The 25,850-nt window shown below is 40.6% G+C and overlaps 1 protein-coding gene and 1 non-coding gene across 2 annotated transcripts in view; one reads left to right on the top strand and one right to left on the bottom strand.

Moving 5' to 3' along the window:
* Positions 1-1,307: 1,307 nt before the first annotated feature.
* Positions 1,308-25,850, top strand: part of LOC126390658 (cilia- and flagella-associated protein 54-like) — a 25,804-nt gene continuing 1,261 nt past the window's right edge. The window contains exons 1-54 of the mRNA XM_050045054.1: positions 1,308-1,533; positions 3,688-3,793; positions 4,096-4,245; positions 4,466-4,631; positions 5,124-5,182; positions 5,633-5,776; positions 6,163-6,276; positions 6,688-6,783; positions 6,877-7,069; positions 7,242-7,313; positions 7,454-7,566; positions 7,703-7,817; positions 8,236-8,321; positions 8,454-8,591; positions 9,200-9,341; positions 9,578-9,633; positions 9,835-9,963; positions 10,140-10,380; positions 10,541-10,674; positions 10,814-11,011; positions 11,111-11,203; positions 11,308-11,496; positions 11,808-11,926; positions 12,027-12,174; positions 12,392-12,547; positions 12,690-12,812; positions 12,995-13,111; positions 13,326-13,434; positions 13,975-14,064; positions 14,154-14,280; positions 14,482-14,584; positions 15,055-15,146; positions 15,251-15,448; positions 15,755-15,924; positions 16,007-16,161; positions 16,963-17,172; positions 17,376-17,575; positions 18,168-18,303; positions 18,651-18,780; positions 18,987-19,148; positions 19,244-19,453; positions 19,962-20,049; positions 20,214-20,384; positions 20,487-20,553; positions 20,906-21,091; positions 21,184-21,270; positions 21,365-21,484; positions 22,477-22,524; positions 22,978-23,119; positions 23,860-24,026; positions 24,166-24,320; positions 24,415-24,538; positions 24,838-24,997; positions 25,414-25,571. Coding sequence (XP_049901011.1) covers positions 1,388-1,533; positions 3,688-3,793; positions 4,096-4,245; positions 4,466-4,631; positions 5,124-5,182; positions 5,633-5,776; positions 6,163-6,276; positions 6,688-6,783; positions 6,877-7,069; positions 7,242-7,313; positions 7,454-7,566; positions 7,703-7,817; positions 8,236-8,321; positions 8,454-8,591; positions 9,200-9,341; positions 9,578-9,633; positions 9,835-9,963; positions 10,140-10,380; positions 10,541-10,674; positions 10,814-11,011; positions 11,111-11,203; positions 11,308-11,496; positions 11,808-11,926; positions 12,027-12,174; positions 12,392-12,547; positions 12,690-12,812; positions 12,995-13,111; positions 13,326-13,434; positions 13,975-14,064; positions 14,154-14,280; positions 14,482-14,584; positions 15,055-15,146; positions 15,251-15,448; positions 15,755-15,924; positions 16,007-16,161; positions 16,963-17,172; positions 17,376-17,575; positions 18,168-18,303; positions 18,651-18,780; positions 18,987-19,148; positions 19,244-19,453; positions 19,962-20,049; positions 20,214-20,384; positions 20,487-20,553; positions 20,906-21,091; positions 21,184-21,270; positions 21,365-21,484; positions 22,477-22,524; positions 22,978-23,119; positions 23,860-24,026; positions 24,166-24,320; positions 24,415-24,538; positions 24,838-24,997; positions 25,414-25,571 — 7,308 coding nt within the window. The 5' untranslated portion in view covers positions 1,308-1,387. The remainder of the gene's footprint in view (positions 1,534-3,687; positions 3,794-4,095; positions 4,246-4,465; positions 4,632-5,123; positions 5,183-5,632; positions 5,777-6,162; positions 6,277-6,687; positions 6,784-6,876; positions 7,070-7,241; positions 7,314-7,453; positions 7,567-7,702; positions 7,818-8,235; positions 8,322-8,453; positions 8,592-9,199; positions 9,342-9,577; positions 9,634-9,834; positions 9,964-10,139; positions 10,381-10,540; positions 10,675-10,813; positions 11,012-11,110; positions 11,204-11,307; positions 11,497-11,807; positions 11,927-12,026; positions 12,175-12,391; positions 12,548-12,689; positions 12,813-12,994; positions 13,112-13,325; positions 13,435-13,974; positions 14,065-14,153; positions 14,281-14,481; positions 14,585-15,054; positions 15,147-15,250; positions 15,449-15,754; positions 15,925-16,006; positions 16,162-16,962; positions 17,173-17,375; positions 17,576-18,167; positions 18,304-18,650; positions 18,781-18,986; positions 19,149-19,243; positions 19,454-19,961; positions 20,050-20,213; positions 20,385-20,486; positions 20,554-20,905; positions 21,092-21,183; positions 21,271-21,364; positions 21,485-22,476; positions 22,525-22,977; positions 23,120-23,859; positions 24,027-24,165; positions 24,321-24,414; positions 24,539-24,837; positions 24,998-25,413; positions 25,572-25,850) is intronic.
* Positions 19,619-19,691, bottom strand: trnar-acg (transfer RNA arginine (anticodon ACG)). Its single transcript has one exon. It is a non-coding gene; the product is annotated as a tRNA-Arg (tRNA).

A 25,850-nucleotide genomic window follows, 5' to 3' on the forward strand; every position in this document is an offset into this window, starting at 1 on the left:
CTCCCTGCTCCCAGTCATGGGGCAACACTGGCTCGGAGTACTGCTGATGCCCCCATACTCATTTCCCAGGAAATGCCCCTGTCTGGATCTGTGTGTGTCTCTGTGTGTGATTGTGTGTGTGTTTGTTCAAGGAATAGCTGCCAGAGCATTAGCCTGCTGTGCTCCCAGTGCCAGAAGCTTTAGGTTTGTGTGCAGAATGGATGTGAGGTTGAATGGGAACTGATGAGTTTGTATGGGAGAGCATTAGGTGATGCTCTAAGCGTGTATCATTTTGCCATGAGCTCAGATGTCAAATATGAAGTCCTTTCCAACTGTCCAACAGTTGTGCCAAACCAAAATTTCTGTCCACTTATACACCTATGAAATCTACTCAATAAATGTGCAGTAACAATTTGCACTCGGTTTGTCTGAGCAGATTTCATCTCATGTCTTGAGTTAAGAGTAACTAAATTTAACAGCTATGACACACTAAAGCTTATTAGGTGAAGAATACCTAACACCTACCTAACTAACTGATCACTCATAAGTAGGTTAGCCTTACTTGAAAAACGGTCATACACAGGAGACAATATTTCCTTCATCCGTTCATTTTTCGTAACCGCTTATCCTGGTTCAGGGTCGCCAGGGGGTGAGAGGTCGGGTACACCCTGGACAAGTCACCAGACTATCACAGGGCTGACACATAGAGACAGACAACCATTCACACTCACATTCAAATCAACATGCACTTTAGAGTTACCAGTTAACCTAACCTGCATGTCTTTGGACTGTGGGAGGAAGCAGGAGTTTATTTTATTATATTTTTTTTATGCTGCAGTTATTCCTGTTAACAAATTAGTAGAGTAGGTATACTGTGCCCATTATTAATTATGTCACTTACTGACTTACATAATTAAACTGGTTTTATTTGATACCACACAGAATCCTTTTTTTTACAGTCTCCAATGTGAAAGAACTGCACACATTAAATATTTTATATGCAAGTACTGAGATTCTACATAAACTTTTAAACCCTTATGGCACCACAACCATGGTGCTTTCCGCTGCTCTCTCATTTAAATGTATTAAGTGTTAATAGTTCCTCCATAAAACAGGACTCCTGCTTGACCTCAGTTACAATCATCTGCCCTACTTAAATGTCATTTTGCAACTCCTATGACTATTTACACTTAAAATGAGACGATAAATCAATGCAAACACTTATTTTCTAGTACCTAGTGAGACTACTTTATGTCATTAAGTCACTTTACTTCCTGTCTGTTTAGAGTCGTTACCATGGTGATGCGCCTTGCCCCCAGCAGCCTCGAGCAGTTTGTTGTGGGATATACGTTAGCTAGTAGAAATGCGTCAACGTTAGTTAGTTAAAGTTGCCGCTGTGGCCGCAGAAATGGACCTACCGGCTTCATATTACGGGAAACTTGATAAAAGAAACCCAGTTGTTGTAAACGCTGAACGAGACATTAACTCATTTATAACCCTGATGAGACGGGTCGCTTCTTCCACCAGCCATGACAACGGCTCTTATGCTAAAGGGTGAGATAATTAAGAGCACGCGCGGTGTTAGCTTGCTGCTAATTAACGTAACGGTTAGCCGGCTAGCTTAATGCAGTTTATTCTCCGTAAAACTAAGTTAAGCTTTAAAGTGAACGAAACAGTTAGCATAGCTACACTATAGGAAGCTGTAACTTACCTCAGAAGAAAAAAAGTTGTAGCTAAGTTATTCATAGTCTAACATTATTTAGTCACTATTAAGCAATTTGTTTAGGTTATTAGTCATAAGTTATGAAACAGGAAGGGCAGGCTTCACTGTTGACGACAGGTGCGTAGCTAACACCAGAGCATAACATGGCTGTGGGCCCCCATTTTAATACTACCCCAATTCCCCAAAAAAGTTGGGACGCTGTGTAAGATGTCAATTAAAACAGACTGCAATAATTTGCCAATCCTTGTTGACTTATATTCAGTAAAGCACAATCCAATGACAAGATGTTCAATGTTGACACTGATAAACTTCATTGTTTTTGGTAAATGTACACTCATTCTGAATTTTATGCACACAACATGTTCCAAAAAAGTTTGGACACGGGAATGTTTACCACTGTGTAACATCACCTTTTCTTTAACAACACTCAGAAAGCATTTGGGAACCGAGGACACTGATTGTTGACATTTTGAAAGTGAAGTTCTTTCCTGTTCTTGCTTGATGTACAACTTAAGTTGCTCAGCAGTCTGGGGTCTCCATTGCTGCATTTTGTGCTTCCTAATGTGGCACACATTGATGGAGACAGGTCTGGACAACAGGCAGGCTAGTCTAGTTCCCATACTCTCTTACTATGAAGCCACACTGTTGCAATATGTACAGAATGTGGTTTGACATTTTCTCGCTGTAATAAGCAGGGACGTCGTTGGTAAAAACTTCATCTGGATGGCAGCACATGTTGCTCCAAAACCTGCATATTCCTGTCATCATTCATGGTGCCTTCACAGATGAGCAGGTTACTCATGCTGCTATGGGCATTAACACACCCTCATACTTTTTTTTTTTTTTACTTTGAGCTGGTTACAGTCTGGATGGTCTTTGTCCTCTTTAGCCTGGTGGACATAATATCCATGATTTCCAAAAACAATTTGAAATGTGGACTTGTCAGACCACAGCACACTTTTCCACTTTGTGTGAGTCTACCTCAGATGAGCTCGGGCCCAGAGAAGTCGGTGCATCGTCGTCTTAATTTTCCTTTGTAGATGCAGTGATGACCTGTGCTTACTGACAGTGGTTTTCCAAAGAGTTCCTGAGCCTGTGTAGTAATGTCCTTTATATAGTCATGCCAGTTTTAGATTCAGTGCAGCCTGAGGGGCCGCAGGTCATGGGTACTCAGTGTTACTTTACAGCCTTGCCCCCTATGTAAAAATTTCTCTGAAGCTTTTTGACAACACAATTGTGTGTTGAGGAAGGTTGTTTTTAAACTGTTGGACTGTTTACCCATGCAGTTTTTCACAAAGTGACGCTCCTTGCTTGTGAACAACTGAGCCTTTCATGGATGCCCCTTTCATACTCATTGATGATACTTTAATCTGTTACCAATTAACCTGTTTCCCTGTGGAGTGTTTTTTGAGCATTTCTCAACTTTCCAAGTCCTTTTTTGCCACTGTCCCAACATTTTTTAGAATGCGTTGCAGGCATCAAATTTTGAATACGTGTATTTTCACAAAACACAATGAAGTTCATCAGTTCAAACATTAAGTCTTGTCTTTGCATCTTTGCACTGTATTCAATTTAATATAGATAGAAAAGGATTTACAAATCATTGCATTCTGTTTCTTATGTTTTACACAGTGTCCCAACTTTTTTGGAATCTGGGTTGTACAATCATTTTATATAAACAGGGTGCCTCAGTTATGTCACTCTTAATACCACCTTTCCAGTAGGAGCACCCATTATTGGCCAGTTGTGCAAGCAGCATTTTTAAAAATTTGTTTTCTGAATTCTTATTATCTGTCGAGATGATTGCTAAGAGTACTTGCGGTCTATCAGGTATACATTCTGCAATAAAACAGGTGCTACAGTAACTTTGGAGCAGATTTTATATTACATACATAATGAGTCAGCCATATTAGTATTGTCTTGTCAGTCTGGTTAATTATCAACTTTAATATTTGCCTGTTTTTAATTTGATTTTCATTCTGAAGGATTAAAGTCTTGGTGGAGATATGGAAAAAGTACAAACATCGATTGCCTTCGAAGATGTACCAGGAGCACATGTTGCAGATTGCAGATTTTCTCTTTGGGATAAAGGTAATTGTCAGTAGCACTGCTAATATCTGCTAATATTTGGTTTCCACAGCTGTAGTTAATTGCTTTACCAGTTGCGTTTCATCAAAAATGTTTAATTCTAGCTTCATAATATTATCAGTCATTAACAACCTCTTGTCTCTTAATGTTGTCTGCCATGCCTTGCCTCTTCACTGTCCTCAGCATTCATCATTCATCATTTAACTCTCCCAAAACTGACTGCAGCAATTTGCCCAGGTGTCTTCTGCGCAACACCCATATATTGTCGGCATTATGTCTTTCTTCCCTCCCCTCTTTGTGTGTAGATGTACCAGCTCGCTCTTTGGCAGGGCTACAGTCTCCACCTGCTGCAGTTCAGCTCAGTAAATATTACTGACATCACAGATGTGGACCACTTCATGGCCTGCTTCTTCCCTGATGGTTTTGATACAGACCAAGATACCTTTGCCATGAAGGTACACTGTAGTGTGTGAGCTTGTGAGCATTGAGTAGCTGTGTGGGATATGTTTGACTATTCACAGTAAGCAGGACATGCTTGTTGTGCTTTGTTGTTTTATATTACCAAGAAGTTTTGTCATGTGAAGAAAGCTCATTGTTATTTTGAAATGTTTATCCTTGAACCCTTGAACATATCTACAATATATTTATTGTGTCTGTGCGTGTTTGTGTCTGTAGATACGTGCCATGCAGGGCTGGGCCTTGTGTATATTTGAGCAGGAGAAAAAGCACAGCGTTCTCAGCCAGGAGGGACTCTGTAAACTGCTGGATTTGCTGAAGTTCATCAGGATCATGATGCAGGCATTTCAGCAACATGAGCACCTCTGCTGGCAATTATATAATGGTATATTAGTAACACTTATGTAATTTGTCCAGTACTTGCTTTTTGTCTTATAGTACATTTTGTAAGAATAAATTAAAACAGGACAATTTCACCATGTACCCAAAAGGGTGGGTTTGTGAGGTCCTAGATGCAGGGGTCTTATTCACAAAGCCAATGTGACTTTGTATACTCAAAGTAATAACCTCCCAATGGTACCTGATGATTCCTGGAAATATATTAAGAAGGGATGGCAGAAGAAATACCGACGCACCCAAGATAAACTTATTTGTTGCCCTAAGTAGGCGCAGTTTCACAGCAGCCTTAAGTCCTGGAAATATGTTGACACAACTTCTCAGAAGCAAAATTTTATAAAAAAGTATAGAATGGCAATCATCTAAGTAATGGTAATTGCAGTAATTTGTTGTTTAAAGTGGGAGAGTATGAGATTCTACTGTATTTGATATTTTACTGTAGAACTAACCTCTTTGTCTTTTTCTTTCTAATCTTTTCCAGGTTCATTACACATATTCAATATCTGCCGTTACCTGATGACCATGAATTGTAGTGCACAGGTACTTCAAGATAAATGATAGCTGGGAGTTATACTACTGTAATTCTAGTTGCAAAACATTGTTTTCGCCATGTCTGATACACTCTTAAGAAAAAGGTAAATGGATAAGGGTAAGAAATGGTGTGTGACAGATGGATCAGACTTGAATTCTTAATGTTGTAAGTGTGTGCAGTAATAAAGCACAGGGAGATCTGCAAAACCATAACTGACCTATTAATGTGGCTTGTGCGAATTATGTAAGTTTTCAGTGATTCACTCTCTTATGCGCATCAGTTGGTATCCTTAACCTCCCTCTGGGGCACTGTGACTAATGTAGACAATGAGACTCTTAAAACTGAGTGGTACTTTTACCTGATGAATGATATGATATAACCATAAAATTGTGTAATTGATAATGTTGATATAATTGGGTGCCATGATCCTCTATACCACCTCTTATCATCCTGTCCAGGCATTGGAGTACCTTCTGTGGGCAAGCGCCAGTTTAGAGCTGTCCATCCCTCTGATGACCGCTGAGTATCTGCCATGGATTGTCACTCTCTACTGTGCCGTCTGCCACTGTTACTATGACAACCAGGCTGCTGTGCAGGCGGAGGTGAAAAACACGCGTCATCTGCATCCAGACACCTACGAGCACACAGTCAATGTGATGTTAGCAGACGATTCACAAGCTGCTTTATAAGTCATAAATACCAACTGTCACCTGTTGTTGAACTGTTTGCAGTTTTCTGTTAGCCAGCCTGCCTGCCGTCAGTCTGTTTGGTGTTAATCTGCTTTAGAGAAGATTACCCAGGACTATATAATTAAAATCTGTTTTGATTTCTATCTGTATGCTGTATCAAGATAGCAGTGTTCCAAACAAATGTTTCTGAATGGAATTTAATGCACATAGAATGATTCATAAACTGAAATGCTGAATTATTTTTTTTAACTCCTGCTCCTTGTTTGTGGAGTGGTTTGTGTTTCCTCAAATGCTTATAGGAATTTGCCAGGAGAGCCCTTGGAAAAATCAATGAGCTAGCAAAGCAGGAAGTGCAGAATGAAGTTCCCACCACCAGAGAGACTCAGAGAGCCTTCAAAGAAGCCTCTATCAAGGTAGGGGACTCCTCTTACCAAAATCTACCCTTTATACTGTTACTGCGATAAAATATTAGAGAGGAGAGATCATTCCCACAACTCAGTGACAACTACAAACATCAAAAGGATGCAAGGAACAAATGCTGTTATACATGCAAATATAAAACCATTCCAATCTCCATATATAATCAGTTTCAGTGCCATGTGAAGTCCTGTCTCATTTCTTAATTCTCAACTCACACCTTATAAGCAAACAGTGGCTCTACATTTATAAAATCACTCAGTGGAAACTGTCAGTGTATAACAATCTCACTAGGGTGTAGGAATTTTCTTGGTACTTCCTGTGCCTAAGTTAACTATTTATTTATTTGCCTTTACAGTGTTGATGTGCTGGTCTTTTTTTATCAACACTGTTTCTTTTTTTTTCAGCTGGAGGCCATGATATTCAAGCGTGCAGTCTATGAGGTCAAAAGGAGACCCAAAAACAGATTCAAAACCAAAAGTACCCTGAAGGACATACCCAGTGTAATAACATCCACTGTACTGCCATATCATCATACCCAATGTTTAATATCCCCCCCTGAAGTGTCCCTGTACGCCTGCCTGTATTTACTGTAGGCGCCATGGCCCCGCACCACAACAGAGCGCATGCTAATGGGCCTGTTTGACAGCAGTGCAGCGCAGTTCTTGAGCATTCTGGAAGCACTCTGGGACAGCACCAGATGCCCACTGCAGATGAAGATGCCAGATGAACCAGAGCTGCAGGAGGTGATCCTGGAGCTCCTGTCTGCTGGCGTCAGTATATTGTCTGGTTAGTAAAACAAACACATAGCAGAAAAACAGTGATTACAAGTGCACAATGAACAGAAAACCCTCAGGTACTGCAGGTGCTTTAGAATGCTTAAATTGAAATTGGGTGTTTAGGGTGGGGAATGCTCGCTATGTTTATTTAGTAATGTGCCTGTATGTTTGTGTTTGTGAAGGAAATACAGCTTCTAGTGAGTCTCTTAGTGCGCTGACACCAGCAGCCACTCTAATGGATTTAGCCATTTCAGGTTAGTCACTGCTTTCTTATTTATTTTTTTTCTCACATTACATTCAGCATGTATAACACTCTATCATGTGTTGCAAGGTGTTTGTTTTGTGCAGTGATATGGAAATTATTGTGGAGTAATGTGATGTGTTGTGTTGCTAGGAGAAAACAAAGTACCCATCTTGTCTGCGGTGAGGTTTATTAAGATGTTGCTTCAGTACAAGCAGCCAGATGCTTTCACTGAACTTGCCAGAGAGATGCTGCAGGTTTTGTCTGTGAGTAACACACAAGCAACTCAGTACTCAGGAAAGAGGAAACCACTTGTGTATTCTTGTGTTTCCAATTTGAGTTTAATGTGTGCTGTGTGTCTGAGTGATCTTGAGTGTTTCTTTTTGTGTCTCTCTGCGTCAGGGTGTGGAGGGGCAGTCATTCAGAAGGGCCGAGCTGGAGCTTGCTTTACTTGACAGTTTCAACAGTCTGCTGTCTTCCCAGAGGAGCCATCCTAGAGAGGACAACATGACTGATGGTAGCAAAGGGAAATTGTGCCACACATGGACTGATTTATATCATCAGGGCTCTGAGCCTTTATGAAGACAAATGGATTTATAGAAACTGTCCACAAAGAATTCTCATGAGCAATTTATTGCTAGAGCCCAGACTTCATTGATTCTTGAACAGCCCTCTGGCTTCTTTTCCTTGATTCCCTCAGGTTAATTGTGTGTGTCACTGTGTTGCCATGTTGCTGTTAAATATATGAGTATGTTAACCAAGTTACTTCCTGTCAGATATTAGTTGACACACTTTGATATTTTATGTTCATAACCTGGCATTGATTAGGTATGAATCAGGTGCTCAACTCTGGGTTACTTGATCACAAAATATCCAACACTGATTTAAGTTATCTTTGAGTATAATGTGGTCATGTTCTTTGATATTTCCAACAGACAGACACAAGTCTTCATTCTCAATGAGCGATGAGTTCCTTGTCCTGGTAGACACCCTGCACAAGTCTGTTTGTCGCTCTGCTCCTGTAAGTTTCTATGTTGTGTGTGTGTTTGTATTGGGGTTGATCTGCCAAGGACAAGGGTTCAGATTACAATAAGAGTTAGAGCTCAGACATTTCATATGCTGTGTGTGTGTGTGTGTGTGTGTGTTTGTGTAGGAGGTGCAGCCAGATGGAGACCTGGTTTTGGATGTTTTGTTATTTCTTTGGGGTAAAGTGAAGCTGGTGATCCAGAGGGACCAGCTGCAGAACCAAAAAATTACATACTGCCTTGAGAAGATAGATAATTACGACAAGGTATGTATTTAAAAAGGTAAGCTTTACCCAAGTGTTGACTTTTAGGGTGATAGGAACAAGTTATTGTCAAATATATAGTGAGCAAAGAATTTTTTTATGAATACAGTTTTTGAAGTTTAGGACTGAGTGAACTGTGACATTAATGTGGACATGATAAGACAAGTTTATCCCCAAATTAACAAAATACAAGTTGGGCACCAGATGGGAAAATAAATACTACCCTGTCACTTTTATAGAGATATTAATTTAAAAACATTGGGGAGTTAGCCCAGATAGCTAGCAAACGTCTGCTACAAAAACCATCATCTCAATCATCACTTAAATCTCTTTGTATTCAACCAAATACACTCCATTCAAAGTTAATAATCAAACACAAAATCTCACATCAATAATTCAGAAGAAACAAAATTCAAATTCTGAGTCCACAACTGAAAATTAAATATCCTTTAATTAAATCAAAGGAGGACTCTGTGAGTGCGCATTGATGCAGTTCAGTGAGTGTACTACTGTATGGCATATTTTACATTTTTGACTGTATGTTTCATGTAGCAATCCTACTTATTTCTTTTCATGTGTATGTGCTTCACGTGTATGTAACATGTTCGCAGTGGCTGTGGTGTCTGTCAGTGCTGTGTGAGGTGGCCTTTGCTTGTGACCTGGCAACTGTTGACTGCATAATGACAGCAGAGATGATACACACATTGGCCATACTGCTGGAGAGTGCAGCTGAATGCAGTAATCAGTGTCCAGGTGAGGAATTAGGTTCCTCCATTTAACAGTCTTCAGGACAGCTGAAATCATGTATCTTTTGTACTTCATCTTGTGTTGTTTTATTGAATGCTACTGTGGTATTTGATACTGGGTAAATTCTCACTCACCCACACACACACACACACACACACACACACACACACACACACACACCTGCTACACGTCACGTTCATCATAGCTGTGACAATATAATCATTCTCATGTCTTGTGTCTAGGAGCTGGAGAAGCAGACTGTGAGGGTGTGAAACCAAGCTCGTTCTTTATACTTAAGGTATATAAATTTAATGTCTTTACATGCATCAACTTATATTTCTGTATAATACAAGTACTTAGTGTTATAAAAAGCATATGCATGTGATGAAAAAAACAGTTACACATATGCCAATGTGCTGTATTCTGTCGCAGGTGTTTTTTCCAGAAATATTTAAAAAACGAAGCATCATCCAATGTGTGTGTTTGTGTGTGCTTGCAGAGTTCAAGTACAGAGCTGCTTCAGAAGGTGTGTGAGGTGGCGGAGAGGGGTATTGAAGCTCTAGCAAAGGGTGCAGCTACACTGTTGCCTCGTGATTGCTCAGCAATCATTGACTCTGCCTTCATGCAGGTAGGCATGCAACCTGTCGAACACTCAATCTGACATTTATTCATTTACACCATTCTAAGCCAGGTCTTGCCTTGAGTTAAGTTCTCAACACTGTATTGTGGGATGGAAACATTTTAAAAACAAACAAACCAGGAGAGTGAGTGTCACTAAAACCTGTTGTTCTCTTATTCTGATAGAAATTTGGTCCCCTCCATCCATCGACTCCCTCTCTGTTGGCTCCAGCGTCATCGGAAAAGGGAAATGAAGATGATGAAATAAGTGAGAAGGAAAAAGAAGTGGAAACTAAGACAGAATCAGATATTAGAGGTGCTCAACGCACTCAGTCCACACATGTGTTTCTGCTGGCCGCAGACCTTCATCTAGAGCTAGACATCATCCACCACAGGGCTTCTCTCAAGTTACTGCAGCGAAATGCAGGTCAGCCTCACTGCTACAGTGACACATTTACTTACTGCTTAATTTTACATTGATACAAAACAGAAGTTGAAATCTCTTACAATAAATCATGGTTAGTCAGTGTAAATGTTCTGAAACAATATTGATATGAAAATCGTATGACTTTGTTGGTTGTGTTTAGTCACAGAGTCTGTGCTGTTGGATCGGATCAAGAAGAACAAGGTGTCCAAAGCTCTTTTCCTGATCCAGAAAGCCTCGCTGGAGTACAACAACATGGAGCCAAATAACAGCAACAAAACCAAGAGTCTGCTCGAGGTTACAGCTTCACAAACTTTCTCTTTTTCTTAGATACAGTCACAACTACGCATGTAATGTCAAATACCTGATATTTCCACATGCAAAGAAATGTGTAGGTTTATTTGCAAATGTGTGTTTGTCCGTATACTCTTGCCAGGAGGCCTCCACTCTGATAGAGAAAGCTGGGGTGGAAGAGAGAAGACTGTACATCTCTACCACCCCTAAGACTTCAGCTGAAAGCAAAGATGAAAGGATAAATGAGAAAGAGGAAAGCCCTCCGCCACCTCCCATCCTGCTCTCACGCACTGACCACTCCTTTACCTTTGCCCCAGCACCTTATAACTTCAAGGGACAAGTGAGATTTTAATTTATTAATCTAACAAGTAGCAAATGATCTAACACAGCTTCTATTCTTTTTTTTTATCTCACTCTGTTCTTTCTTGTTTCCTTTCAGGTGTGCTGGTACCAGCTCTGCGGCCGTGCTGTTGGCGGCATTAACCAGAAAGTCCGCCTCGCAGACTGCAGCCTGCCAGGAACTGGAAATATGGTACAGTTTTTATCTTTAGCAGAAGAGTGTCAGGTTTAGTGGAACACCTTTTGTCATCTTGTATGATCTAGTGTAATACTAGGTCTTACTTTGTATGTTTCCAGGTACCAGCAGTATCTGGTGAATGCGTGCTGAAGGTGGAAGGCCTGGAGCCCAACCAGAAGTACGTGTTTGCTGTAGCAGCCTACAACAGTGAAGGCAAGCTACTGGGCAACACCATAGGAGGGTCAACAGCCCCGCTGCTGGCATCCTTGCCGGTACCACTGCTCTCTACATGGACTCACTTGGCACAGGTACGCTTAACTAATAGACACTTGGTTCTATTTTGTCACCTCACTACCCTCATCATTGCTGGTTTCCAGGTGCTGAAAAACTTCTGGAGAAGAATAGCAGTGCCTTTTCACCTTAATATACATGTACACATTGCCTTATCTGGATGTAGGGTAGAATGGAGAGCCTGTAGGCATTACAATGATTAACACTGACTCAGACAACTGTTTATGGTATTTTGGCCTGTGCCAAACTGATGGATACCTTAACACTGTTGCCCATTGAGCCAGAGAAAAAGCAGGGTTATGGTTTTATTTTTTTTCTCCTTCCTTAGGTGGCTTTCCAAACGGAGCAGTATGCCATCGCAAAGAGAGCCTGCAGTGAACTGTGGATCCACTATACCTACACCGACGATGGGTCCCCCAGCTCTCAGGATAGACTCGCTGTCAAAGGGTGAGGAGGGAAACACATCCTCACAGTTCAAGTCAAGCAGTCTGTTTTTCTTTGCATTTGCAAATCTCATTTTGCTCTGTCCTCATTCACCACGCTGAAGGCTGCATGTCCAGACCCTGCGGTGCTCCTCTACTCACCTATTACAGTTGTTCTTCACTTCCATCTTCATTGAGACGGAGATCAACATTCAGCAGGGATCGCTTTATTGTGACTCATTCAGTGACAGTGGACCATTTATTTGGGAACAGGTAAAAAAAAATATCTGCTTAAAGGTATACATGCACATTGAATATTTATTTTCAATATAAAATGACCTTCACAAACTGTTGGGTAATTATCATTGTTAGCAGCACCACAATGTGAATTTTTATCTCCTTTTTCTGCTTGTATTGATGTGAACAAAGGTTAGATATTTTAAATTAACATGAACATTTATAAATGATATGTGCACATGTATGTGCGCAGGAAGCTAGACTGGCAGAGTGTGAGCGAATGCTTGTTGCCATGGACCTGGCAATGTGGTTGAATGACGGCAGCGCTGCCTTGCAAGCTGTAGCTAGCTGCTATGGCCTCCTGGCACCTCTAATCTTCCATCAGATCACTTGTGACCCTGTTGTTCAGGTATGCAATACCTCATCCATTTCAGTCTCAACATTCTGTCCTACAAGCTACAAATTAACTTTGTTAACAACATCACACAATAGAGCTGTAAATAATTCATAACTATGTGTGTATATGCCTTTGTCTCTGTTCTGCTGTGCAGGTGCTAAAAAAGTGCTTGATAGTTTTGGAGGAGAATTCAGGTCTTCTCAAACAAAAATGGTCAGGAAACGCCACAGAGTCATTTATGCACATGATAGCCTGCATCACTTACTACCTGTCCAAGGTATGTCTGCATATATACACCTGTATATTTTATTTTGTGGTGATTAATATCAAGTGTGCAGATACTCTATTCACCTTCTTAATACCACACTAATCCACAGTGACTTACCAGATATCCCAAATGATAACCAATCCACAGCCTTACAACAAAATAATGTCTTATCCATTATGTTCCCTGACCAGGCATCGCGTGTGCTCGGGGAGCATCAGATGGCCTCTATGTTGATGGACTGCGGTCGAAGGCTGCTTCAAGAGGTCTATGATGCCCAGCTGCAGATCAGTAGACTTGCCAGTAAAGCTGTGAGTGAAAGGAACAGTGTAAAAGTGTTGATGTATTTCATGACTCATCCTCACTCTTAGAGTGACTTTAAAACATGAAATAACTGTAATAGGATTACCCAATATAATTTTAGATTCGTACAAAATGTTGCAGTATTTTTAGTGATGTTTAATATTAAATAATTTTTAAAAATACACCAAATGAAGAATATTTTGCTTCACTGTGTTTGTGTAGTCAAAGACCACAGATCATGCTACAATCAAGGGTGAGCTGCAGCTGAAGGCACTGCAGCGGAAGAACAAGAAAAGAATCACATCTGAAGCAGCTCTCACCGCAGACAATGGTAGCACACATAAACACACACACACACACACACACACACACACGCAAACACACAAGCCAGTTTAATTTATTTTAAATGCAAAAATGTTGAAAACAAGGTGGTGTGTATAGCAAGACATTTACAGTGTCTGCATTTTCATAAGTATTTATACCATGTTTGGTAAAAATATGCTAGGGCGGCTTTAGTTTAAACATGTTAGCAACAGGATATTACACACTTGATAAAATTATCAGTAAGAAAAGAAATACAGTATTAATTAATATATAATATATTATAGCATTTACATTATCTTTTATAAAAAACGTTTCAGTCTACTGTTTGATAATACTTTTGAAGCTTTTTTACCAAAAGTAACACCGTCATGTAACACATCAGAAAGGCTCAGTTTTAAATATTTCATTACATTTCTTTGAGTCTCTCAGCTGGTTAACTTAGTGATTGTTCTGTGAACAATTTCTGGACTTTGTCAAGCATATTACATTATATTACAGTTACACATCAACCAATATAATATGTTCCTCTAAGCTCTTTTTTCTGTAGAGACTGCACGCCCACTGACAGGCTGTGAGGATCCCACCAAATTGTATGCTCTGATTTCCAGCAGCTCACTGGAGGATGCCTATCAAGATGGTAACACACACACTTACATACTTTTTTTTTTAATTGAATAATTAGTTTTGGTCATTGACGCCTTTGTTTTTGTGTGTTCTTATTTATAGTGATTAAGCTCAGATACAAGGCATATTTTACTGAGTATGCGGCACTGCTCCTCCAGAGAGCCATGGAAGAAGGCCCCCCAGACCTTGTGTTAAAGTGGGGGCAAGCCGTATTTGAATTTCTTTCCAGGTGTGCTTTCACTATTCACCTCCTTGCTGATTTTAAATAAAGAAATGGTAATATTCGAATGTATACAGTTATAGTCAAACACCAAACAATGCCGCACTGTCCACTTACATATGGATCACACTCCACTGGATTACAGATAGTAGCTGTTTTGCCTACGCTGATAAAGACTTGACAGTATGTTAATGGTTCTCTCTCTGTCAGGCGTGACCACATGATGGGACTGTCCACAAAATGTTCGGAGGGAAAAAGTCAGAATAAAAGAAAAAGTAGTGCTCAGGCCCAGAAAGGAAATGAACCAGCACAGGTGAAAAAAATATGCACACAGATACCCAACACATACATGTAAATACACAAGAACATACAAAATCCTGAGCATCTGTGCTAAACAAAGATTTTTTTGCATTACATTTCATGGACAATGATCTACCAAGCAGCTGAAGCATCTCTCCTGTGTACAGACGATGCCCCTCTGGCATCATTTGAGTCTGATCTTGCCAAGCAAAATGAGCTATGCAAATTAACATTATTTATTTTTACTTGCTTTAAGAAATACTGTAAATTAGCTTATTTTAAACTGCCTTACAGGACCACTCACAGAGAACCAATATTATTATGCGGAATAAAGTGTTCTTGTTTTTGATATCATAAGGTCATTGTTTTTTCAGTTTTAGTGCCTTATGTATACTGTCAACACTCATCACAGTTAGCTGTAAGTGCAGTACATTAGGCACATACAGTACCTTAACCCCAAATACTTTGTGCTGCTGTTTGTAGCAGAACAAGAAAGCACCTTCACATGATGATGCAAGAAAGAAACTAAAGCAGAATATGCCACAAAGCATGCTTAAGAGACTGAGAACAAGCAGGTACAGTATGTGTGTGTTGTGTTTATTTGCCTGTGTTTGTGTGTAATTTGTATATGTAGGTTCATATAACCACGTGCACTGGACGTCTCTCCATGTGTATATAGAGAAATGCAGGTTGTGGAGAACCTGCTGAGCATGATGTCGTCTGTGGTGCAACGGCACAAGAACCAGCATAAGCTGAGGAACGTGTGCTGCGAGGAGAGAGTGTGGAAGTCTCAGCTCAATTACAGCATGGCTGAGGCACATTTAGCACAGCTGTACCAGGGTCTGGACCAGCTGTATGGAGGAGCCCTGCAGCACAGGTTCACCTACACGATACCAGCTGCTTTACTTCACCTTTGCTGTTGCTTTCTAGGAACTATTGACAGGTTACACCGAGGGGTTGCCACAATTACACTAAGAGACATATTGTTGCTGATTGGCCTTTAGCAGGGTTGCATTGTTTTTGGGAGACATTTAGTCTTGATTTTGGTATCAGAAGTCAGATATTGTAGTAGTTCTCGTCATTATTGCCATAATTACTGTTTAAAATATAGATAATCCTGCATAAATTGTATATTCCTGTGTGCGTGCCAATAATATTATGTTCTGTATGTGCTTTGTTTCAGTTACAGTCAGTTAAATCCCTTGTGTTTCTCTCTGGCCTACTCTGGTGTCCTGGTGTGGAAGTCACAGCGACAGCAGTCCTCTAAATATGAGGTTACCTCAGAGCAAGACCCCTCTCACTCTGGTCTGAGGGAATATGTGGCTTTACACAAAGAGAGGAGCACAAAGGAGGGTGAGAAAAACTCCTTAAAAATCTAGAAGAAAAACTATCACCTGGTGTGTGTTTTATCACTTGTTTCAATATTTTCCTCCAGCAGTCAGAGTGGATGACTCTGTCACAGAAGAGAGTTGTGAGGACGGAGAGGACTCCTCTGGAACTGTGGAAGAGCAGATTGAGACACACAGAGTCACTGCTGCCTCGCTGCTGGACTCACTTAACAAAGCTGCTTTACATCTCAGAAGGGCCATGGTAGTGCACACACAAAAGCAGACATGCTCTCACACACAATAGAGGTGTGAATGGGCCCAAAAAATCAGGCCTGACCCTACATGAATCCGCCCAGTATCTGTTCTGGGCCTGAGCCTGATTAAAACCTGAATTTCAACTGTAAAAGAAATGTGAATTATATTTTTTATATGAAAACATTTATTACAAGCAAAGGGCTGATGTATTTCCTCGCCCCACTTGTCCTTCTTCTCTTCGTTATTTTAATAGTCTGTCGTCTGGTGCCTGATAGGTTCTATCCATGGCCATGTGACGCGCAGATGATGATCACTGCTCTTCACTGCATGTTTCGCACATCTCTCCCACTGCTGGGGAGGCAAAGGAATGCTTCCCCTGCAGCCCCTCTCTATCTCTCTTTCTCTCGTAGTCCATTTCTCTTTCATGTGCGCTTTATCTTTGTCCCCTGGTTCTTAACTATATTACTCTATTATTCACTCACTTTCCCTCTCTCAGTCACAGTCCCCCCTCTTTCTTCCTCTTTTCCTCTTGATTCAGTCCATTAAAACTCATGTCATTTATGCATGAGAACTGCCAGTTACATTAAAAATATAAATAAATAAAATAACACAGCTAAATTGGTGAGAATCTGGCCTGATTCAAGCCCGGGGGCAATAATGAGAAATTACAGCCCTGCCTGGTTCGGGCCAGGTTGGGCCTAATAAGGCTCTGGCAATGAATCAGAGCTCTAACACACAAGTACAGAATTGTGGACATCACGCGTGACTATACAGTCTTAATCCTGGTATTATATTTAATATTTTTCAGGTGTTGGCACATCGTGGCAGCCACTGGACCACTCTGCAGCGTGTGTGTCAGACTGTGTGGGACCAAAGCTGTAGAATCAATGTCCTAGAACAGGGAGTTGCTCAACTTGAACCTCCCTCCCCAATCACAGCAGACCAACTGCACACCACCTTCACCCCACTACTGGTACTGGCCACTGACCTAATCATGGACATGATGAAGAGACTTGAGGTAAGTGTCACATACAGCTATACACATACATACTGTAGCTGCTTGTTTAAAACAACTCAAACACATAATTGTTCCTTTTTACCAAAGTATGAAAAGCAAACCTTTAGCAGCCTAAAGCAAAAACACATTTACAACCACAAAGTGAACATGACACAGTCATGTTTGTGACTTTCATCATCATCTTTCGTCTTTTTCCCTGCTAGCTGTGGAGTTTGTATGACAGTGACCTGACTGAGGAGGAGCTAGAGTCCAGTCTCCACTTCTCATCCCCTCTGGATAACAGCACACTGGTGGACCTGCGTTGGGTCTGCACCCTGGTGCTGCACACTCTGGAGCGTCTTCATTACAGTGAAAAATGGGAAAGCCTGGCCCACTTTGCCTTAGTTTTCAACTCACACACTCGGTCAGTAAGACTTTTTTTTTTTGTGCAAAGCACAGACTATATTGCAATCATAAATCTACAAGTGGGTTAAGATTTAGTAATAAATGGTTCTGTATAGTAACGTTCAAGAGCAAGGAGTAAAGGTTTTGGGCAGGTTATCATTAAAGAGAGATTTGTGTGGAGCTTTTAAAATACAAGACTTTAAGGACCAAGATAACATAGCACACAATCACTACAGCATAATATACAGAAATCCTACAAGAAACACTTAAATAAACATTTTAAGTGGAATTAAACAAAAAATGTCTCTTTAGGATTTAACATTGCCATATTTTTTGAAAATCTGAATCAGAGAGTCACCTATCATGGAAGCTTCTTGATAGCCAAGTAGTTAGAGGGCATACAATATAACTGCAACGTCCCAGGTTTGATTCCAGCCTTGGGACCTATGTTGCACATCACACCCCTCTTTCTCTCTTTCACGCATTTCTACACTGTCCCTAGTCAAATGAAGGCAAAACTGCTTAAAGAATTTCAGAGTCACCTGTCTCAGAGTACATACTCATGATTCTGTGTGTGTTTATGTGTGCCTGTATCTTTATGTCTGTCGCAGAGAACGTTATGCCTTGACCGTAACTCCTCTACTAGTCCATGCTCAGAGGAGGCTGCTCGAAAGAATTAGTTCTTTTGGAGGACCACCAGTTCCTCAACCACACCATGTCAAGACACAGAAGGCCACTGGAAAGGAGGTGGCACATACCCACACACACAGTTAAAAACTGTATGATAGTCAAAATCAAATGGTAACAATGAAAAGCAAGCCAATTAAACAAATACCTTATAACCAATGCCATGGGATATTTCATTACTTTGCAAAATTAAAGAGAAACCCAAATTATTTTCAGGTTTTTCCTCTTCATTTTCGATTGAGAATGTCTTGAGAGCTTAAACAGTTATCATTCAGTTCCATAGAATCTAGAAAGTCAGTCATTGAAAGTGTAATAACTAAATCGTTAATCTCTTTTGTGTACACTTATGCATTATGTGTATTGTACTGTATGCATATATATTTGGTGCTTTCTTTTCTTTATTTTAGGTAACTTACAGAAGCTACGCAGACTCCCAGCTGCTCATTGGGCGGAGCCCTCACCCTGCACAGCAGCTGCCCAATCGCAAAAAAGCAGCACTCACAAACTCTACACAACCAGATGCAGTTGATCTTAAAGGTTTGAAGTGCCAGCCTCGTGTCTTATCATGACGAAATATTTTAATCACACAAACAATAGTCTGTAGGCTTTTGTAAATTGTGATGGCTGCCTTATAATTGAAATGTTCCAAATATTAAAAAAAAACATAGTTAATGGTGGAATGGTGAGATACTATGGTATGAATTGTGCAAAATGTTTTCATGCATATTTGTTCTGTGTCTAAGATTCAGAGAAACAGCGCTCCATGTCCCTTGTTTGCGTTCCTCTGGATGTGGAAGACACGCTGAGCTCTTACCGTCAAGCTCTTGAGAGAAGACCACATTGTCTGCACGTCTTCCAGCATAGCCGCTCATTACTGCTGCTACTTCTTGCATACACAAATCCCTGTGAGTTCAGGGCTTTTTGATTTGACACACACACTCACTCACACAACAGCTGTTTGAAATCCTCACTGTTTGCATTAATTTGTGTCTCTTTCCAGGCTTTGCGACACAGTTGCAGCACTGTCAGAGCAGAAGTCTCAGCCATTCAGCAAGCCTGGTTGATTTCAGCCCCTTAGTTTTGCCTACTCCAAACATCCAACCTTGCAGCCTGACCGAGGAGGACTTCAGTACTCCAAATGCTCTTTACAACATTCCCATCGGCCCTGACCACTTGCCAACTGTCAAAGCTGCATACTCCATCTCCATTAGTAAGAGCACACAATACTAAATTCTAAAAACCCACAGAAGGATGATTAGCAAGTTACACTAGAGACCACAACAGAGGTTTCACAATGGTTCAAATCCCTTGTTAGCACATGGCGAAAGGCCATTTACCCATCATGTGGCTTTTTCCAGTGGTAAATTTCCTTTGAGGGTCTAGCCAGGAGTCGAACCTAGAATCTTCTGATCCGTAGTCAGACGCGTTATCCATTGCGCCACTAGCCCCTATGTACAGCTGTAGTTGGGAACAGCTACATTGCCACAATACTGCATGTAAGCTTTTGTTGTTCACTTGGGTGTGGAAGTGTGGAAAACATTTACATTAAGAAGACATGTATTGTCAAATTGTCAATAGGTGGGACACTGAGTTAGACGTATTACAGAGACTACCAGCAGATTGCATGACAAGATAATAGCATGAATCATCTGTATGTGTCTGGCTGTCAGGGTCCTAAAGGTCTTACTTTTCTTCATCTCCATCCAACTTTTCTTCAGAGTATCTCCAGGCCAACAATCATGACTCCCTCAGAGTTCTGGCACTGCATGAGATGGGAAACCTACAGTTCTACAGTGGAAACACACGGTAAGAATCTGTTTGCTGAGTAGGAATGTGTGTGTGGGTGTGTTGATATAAGCCTTCAGCCATTTGCCTACAGTTACACAGCAAAGGTTTGTGAGTTGAGCTTTTCGTGGTTTTCCTTACAATCTTATAATAACTAAATTCCTGCCTGTTTTTTTTATCCCCAGGGCTGCACACTCATACTGGAGTAAAGCTGTAGACTGTGCCTTACAGTGCTCAGGTGCTGTAGAGAAATGGGACGGTCTGTCATTTGGGGGTGGCTCCCTACAACAAACTCTGCAACAGGCTGGCATGTGGGGATGTCTACAGGCCGCTGGGCTCACTGCCAATATTGCACAGTAGGTGTCAACGAGGTTCATAATTGATTTGATATGTTTTGTTTGTGTTGCAAGCATCTCTTTAAATCTACCTGCTCCTGAGGGATGTGTTTTTAAATACAGGTATATCTTAACGTCTGATATCAGCCAACGGACCAAGTGCTGTCTAATGTCTGCACACCTGTTTAAGGTAATACTTTTTTTAAAGATTATTTTTTGGGCGTTTTGCCTTTAATGGACAGGACAGTGTGAGAAATGGGGGAGAGAGAGAGTGGGGGGATGACATGCAGCAAAGGGCTGCAAGCCGGAGTCGAACTCGCAACCGCTGCAGCGAGGCATCGCCTCTACACATGGGGCGCCGGCAAGTTTAAGGTAATACTTAAAGTGGATGTTGATCTCTCTCTTAAACACGGTTTTTACTTTTGTTGCTAAATGCACCATTGAGGAAACAATGACAGGAGAAGTTTTTGCTTTCATGACTGTATACTGTAAGTTATTATGTCTGACATGCATGTGTGTGTTTGTGTAAACCACTTCTCTAGTGTGTCCTGTGTTGCTCACTGGCTCAGCCCCAGGCCGACCTCCAGTACGCCTCTCACACCATCGAAGATGAACTGCTCCCAGGAGTTGACCCGTTCTCTGAACCCCACAGGGTTCACCTTAGCACCACTGTAACCAGCCTTAACTTCGTCTGCCACTGGCTTTTCACCACAGGCTACTATATCACGGTAAACGCGTAAACACTGTCTGTCTGTCCCCATTTTGAACTCTAATTCTCAAGATAAATAATTGACTTGTTAAATCATCTTTGTTATTTCAGCTGCTGCCCATACTCGCCCTTTACCTTCATTTTGTGGGGACTGTGTGCAGAGATTTCCAACGCTATGTTGAGGGCAGAATACTTAAGGTCAGCATTTGAGTTGGCTTCTATATGTACATGTAAATGTTTTTCCTGTCGTGGTTGTGGTGGAGTTTTCAGTCTGGGTTGCTGTTTTCTGCAGATGCGTGCCCTCACAGAACTGTGTCTGTTCACTGAAGCTGTAAAGGAGGCACTTCAGCTCACACAAGGAACAGGAGTCCGTCTGCCTCATGGTTACAACATTGCCAAAGACAATCTCCAAGTAAAAACACATATGTTTTCTCTTAGCCTGTGCAAGCTGGTACTGTACCTTTGATAGTGTTGCACAGGGGTAGGCAACCTGTGGCTCTTTAGCTCTTTTCCAGTGGCTCCCTGTGGCTTTGACAAAAATATATAGAAATAAATAACAGTTATCTTTTAACATTGTAATTTTAAGTGATTCTTCCCTACAATAGTATAAATGTGTAGCAGAGTAAAATGAATAAATAAATAAAAATTTTAACATCTTGTCAGCTATGTGCACCATACATCTACGGCCTGGCGCCTTTTCCTGAAATTTGCCGAATCGCAATTGCCATGGCAAAGCTTGAGTTTCCTTAATGAGGCTAGTCTGTGATTCCAAATCCAAAAAAGAAAAAGTCTTGAAGGGAAAACAGAGAATTTCATAGTGGGTGGACAAATTTGTTCACTTTCACACTTACGCTGAAAAATTAAAGTACCAAATAATCATAAATAGCCCACTGCAGAGTAGCTTTTTTGTTGTAAAGCATATTGATGAATGCTCATTTAGACCTGTTAGGAATGTTTATAGGCTAATGTAGATTAAATAGGCTGTGTTGCCGTCACTACACTGTAAGGCACAAATATGTATTGTGGCTCCAGACAGACTTTTTTTTAACATGTTTTTGGCCAAAAATGGCTCTTTTGATAATAAAGGTTGCTGACCCCAGGTGTTGCATCTTGGTGTTATTAACATACCTTATGCTCACTTTTAGTGTTGACCTTGTGTTTATAATACTGTAAATCTGAATCTTTCATGGAATATGTGAAGGTTGTTTACCTTTCACCCTCTTAGAGAGATATGTGTACCTGCTGTTTCCAACCTAATTTAAACATTAGTGGAAGACTGTACAGTATTTCTGGAAAACTATTAAACATTTTCTTTTTGTTCTAGTGCTGTCTCTGCACACTATAAAAGGTATTGTTAGGTTCCTTGTTTGTATGATTATATTACAAATTGTGCTTATTCTGCAGCCTGTGAGGATGTTCTACAGCAACAAGTCTCTCCTGGACAATTCTGAGGTACTTTTTTATATATGGTTTCAGTAGATTTCTGAAAAGTGAAGTATTCTTATTTAGATTTCAAATTAAATGTCCTGTTGTTTTTGTTGGAAGAATTGTTGCACAAATAATTTTTAAAAGGAATAACGAGACTGTCCCATTTTGTATGGTGCAGGTGCAGTTTTATTTGCTTTTATAATATAACAGAATCGCCTCATCCTCCTAACCCTAACCCACTCCCTGCCATTTGGTCTTTGCGACATATTCAAAAACGTCAGTCAGCTAACACACTCACATGAATGCACTGACAAAAAATACACACACATAAACACGTAAAAAATTTACATATCCTTCCATAAGTAGGCAAAAATGCTTGACTGACCTGTTCACCGTCTCTGTGCTGCTGTTTCTGCATTATATTTGACAAATTAACATATTGTTAATGTAATTTGTGTGGTTGTGGTTTGTGGTTAGGCTTTGGAGGAACTTGTGAACTGTGACTTTGCTCCAGAGGTCCAAACCCTGTATGGATCCACATTGTGCCTCCGATTCAACCTTGCTCGTGTTCAGCTCATCCTGGCACTCAGTAACACTGTACATAGCCCCTCTGTTCCAGGTCTGTATGCAAGTGTACTTTCTTCTCTCTGTTTTTTATGTTGGGTTAATTATTTGCATCATGTGACATGTTTAACCAAATAAGGTTGTATTAATAAACAGACAATAGGGTAAGATACATACTGTTAAACTAATATACATAAGCACATGACCTTTTGTGTTCTTCATTTCACCAGATGTTCAGCATCCAAAAGGGTCTGTGTATCTTTTTAAATAAACATGAAAAATCAACCAATTTATGTCTAAGAATGGTTATGTAATAGGAAAAATAGTTAAAGGTTATTTTATAATTTAGTGTTGTAGGGCTAAATAAGAGTCTTTCACTGCATTGTGAGAATACATCTGCATATGCACTGGCCTGTAAAGGCCCTGACACACCAAGCCAACAGTCGGCAGTTGGTCAATGTTGGGCTGTCGGTGAGTGTCTGTTGCCTTAGGCACCCTGGTGTTTCCCGCTGTGTTGGCCCCCATCGGCTGTTGACAGTCCTTGAAAGCCCTTTTTGGCTTTTTTTCAGCTGATTCAGCATATTGAATTGGCATCAGAGACAATGGAGCCTGTAGGTGAATGAAATCACTCAGTTCAACTTAGTGCACAAGAAGAGAAATCGAAGTGAGAAAAATAAACAAAGGGTTGAAGTCAAGAGGGAGTGAGATCGAAACAAACTTGTTCATAAGGTTATTATTTTGCTTTAGCCATGTTCTAATGGTTTGTGTTCGCTTTGTTCTTTCAATGTCTTTCAGATGATGCTGAAGGAGAAGCTTGTGCCAGCACAACAAGTTGTCGGGTGGACTCAGAACCCCATGAACAGGACAGGCTGGACACTGAGGGCTCCTGTCTACAGACAGAAAAGCCAAAAGTGTTGACCTTTGATACAGAGAAGGAGAAGCTCACACCAGAAAGGATAAAGGTAATATATATTTGGATATTTCAATACATCTTTACTTCATGGGCTTGCCACTAACTGTAATATCAGTATTGAGTTGTTTTATTCTTACTGTTGATTCTAACTTTTTTATGTCGACTTTCTGTCATTTCCTCTGATGTAGTTCATTTTGCTAGAAGGAGCATCCTCCTTGTTGCATTCCATTTCTCAGCAGCTCACTTCTCAGTCCTGTAATGAAGTGGTTAACCTAGAACTGGTGATAGAGTCCAATCTTCTAAAGGCAGACCTATACCTGCAGCAAGGACATGCTGCACTTAGGTACGTTGGCCTTATTCATGTGTGCTGTGCGTGTATTAACATGCTCATGTTTGTATGTCCTGACCATCCTAACTATTTTATCATCCTCCTTCAGTTCTGAGACGGCAATTTCATCCTTGGTGCTGATGGAGACGTCTCCTGTAATCATGAGAGGAATCTTACCTGGCGCTCAGAAACCTGCGTCTGAGGTCCTACATGCCCGGACTGGAAGTGAACGAGTAGGATGTTTGTATAGATTAGATGCAGAATTAAATAGTTGTTTTTGGAGCAAAATCCAAGCATATGAAATCCCTATCTGTGTATTGTGTTGTCAGCATTACAGAACATGACAACATTACAACCAAAAGTAGAACATGTATTGAAACTGCAGAAACCAATCTGAAAGTGCCAAAATGTGATAATGTCACCTTTTTTATTTAATGTGAAATATGCACATGACTGGGGCAGTAGAATAGAGATTTATTGTACATGGTTTACGTATATGCATTTGGTAATATGTGTAATATCCTGTCTACAGGGTACTAAAGATTGTGGTTTTTCAAACCCCTTGCATGGAGACTGTCCCAGAGCAGTTGAGGCTGGTGAGAGAATTGGAATTCCTCTGTGGCTGCGGTGCCGCCTGGCTCTGGTCCGCAGCCTGGCTGCACAAATCCCTGGTGCTGCTGCTCTTGTCTCAGGTCTGATCATGCTTTGTGCTGCTCTCTCTTTTTTCTGATTTATGTATTGTATGTTTTAAACAGTTGGACTAATGTCACAAGGATTACAAATGTGAAAACAAGGGTTAGACACATTTTCCTAATATGCAAACTGGCACTGAGTGTACACTTGAAAAATACGTGGAGGACTACTTTACGTTATTTCATTACATTGTTTCACATAACAAGGTTTGGTATGTTATGCCCAGAGTGCCTAGTGTTACCAGAATATTTGAGTACAGTATTAGAGTATTAAAAAGCGAAGGGTTTACAGTAACATAAAATGGCTAACTAATGAAACAAAAAACCAGAGACTTCATGAGCTGCATATAAGTTAGTGATATGATTTTTAATATTGCATGTTTAGTCTGTGTGACAAACGTGATTGTATTTTCAAGGGAAGAACATCAATGAGGAGGCAGCTCAGGTGTTACAGGAGGGTCTTCATGAATGTGCACGATGGGGAGAACTGGATATTCAAGCCCTTTTGATGGTCGAAGGTGCAGAACTGGAAGCACAGAGAGGCAAGCCTGATGACAGCATGGCAATGCTGCAGGTACCAACACACAGGCACACAGACCCCTTTTTTGTCACATTTTATTTTCAAACAAAGATTTGTCCTCCTTTGTTGTTGTTCAACAGTTGATACCAGTAGGTGCCTTTTTACACCCGTTCAGGGAAAAATTTTCGTTTGAAGGAAAAAGATGATTAGCAAGTTACACAAAAGAGGAAAGAAAAAGAACACTAACGTGTCAGTATGGGTTTTTTTCTAAATGATGTGTGACCTATGAAAATTGTAACATCCTTGAAATTTGTTAGTTTGAGGAACTTTCCT

This window comes from Epinephelus moara, chromosome 5 (assembly GCF_006386435.1).
Source record: "Epinephelus moara isolate mb chromosome 5, YSFRI_EMoa_1.0, whole genome shotgun sequence".
Lineage (NCBI taxonomy): Eukaryota > Metazoa > Chordata > Actinopteri > Perciformes > Serranidae > Epinephelus > Epinephelus moara.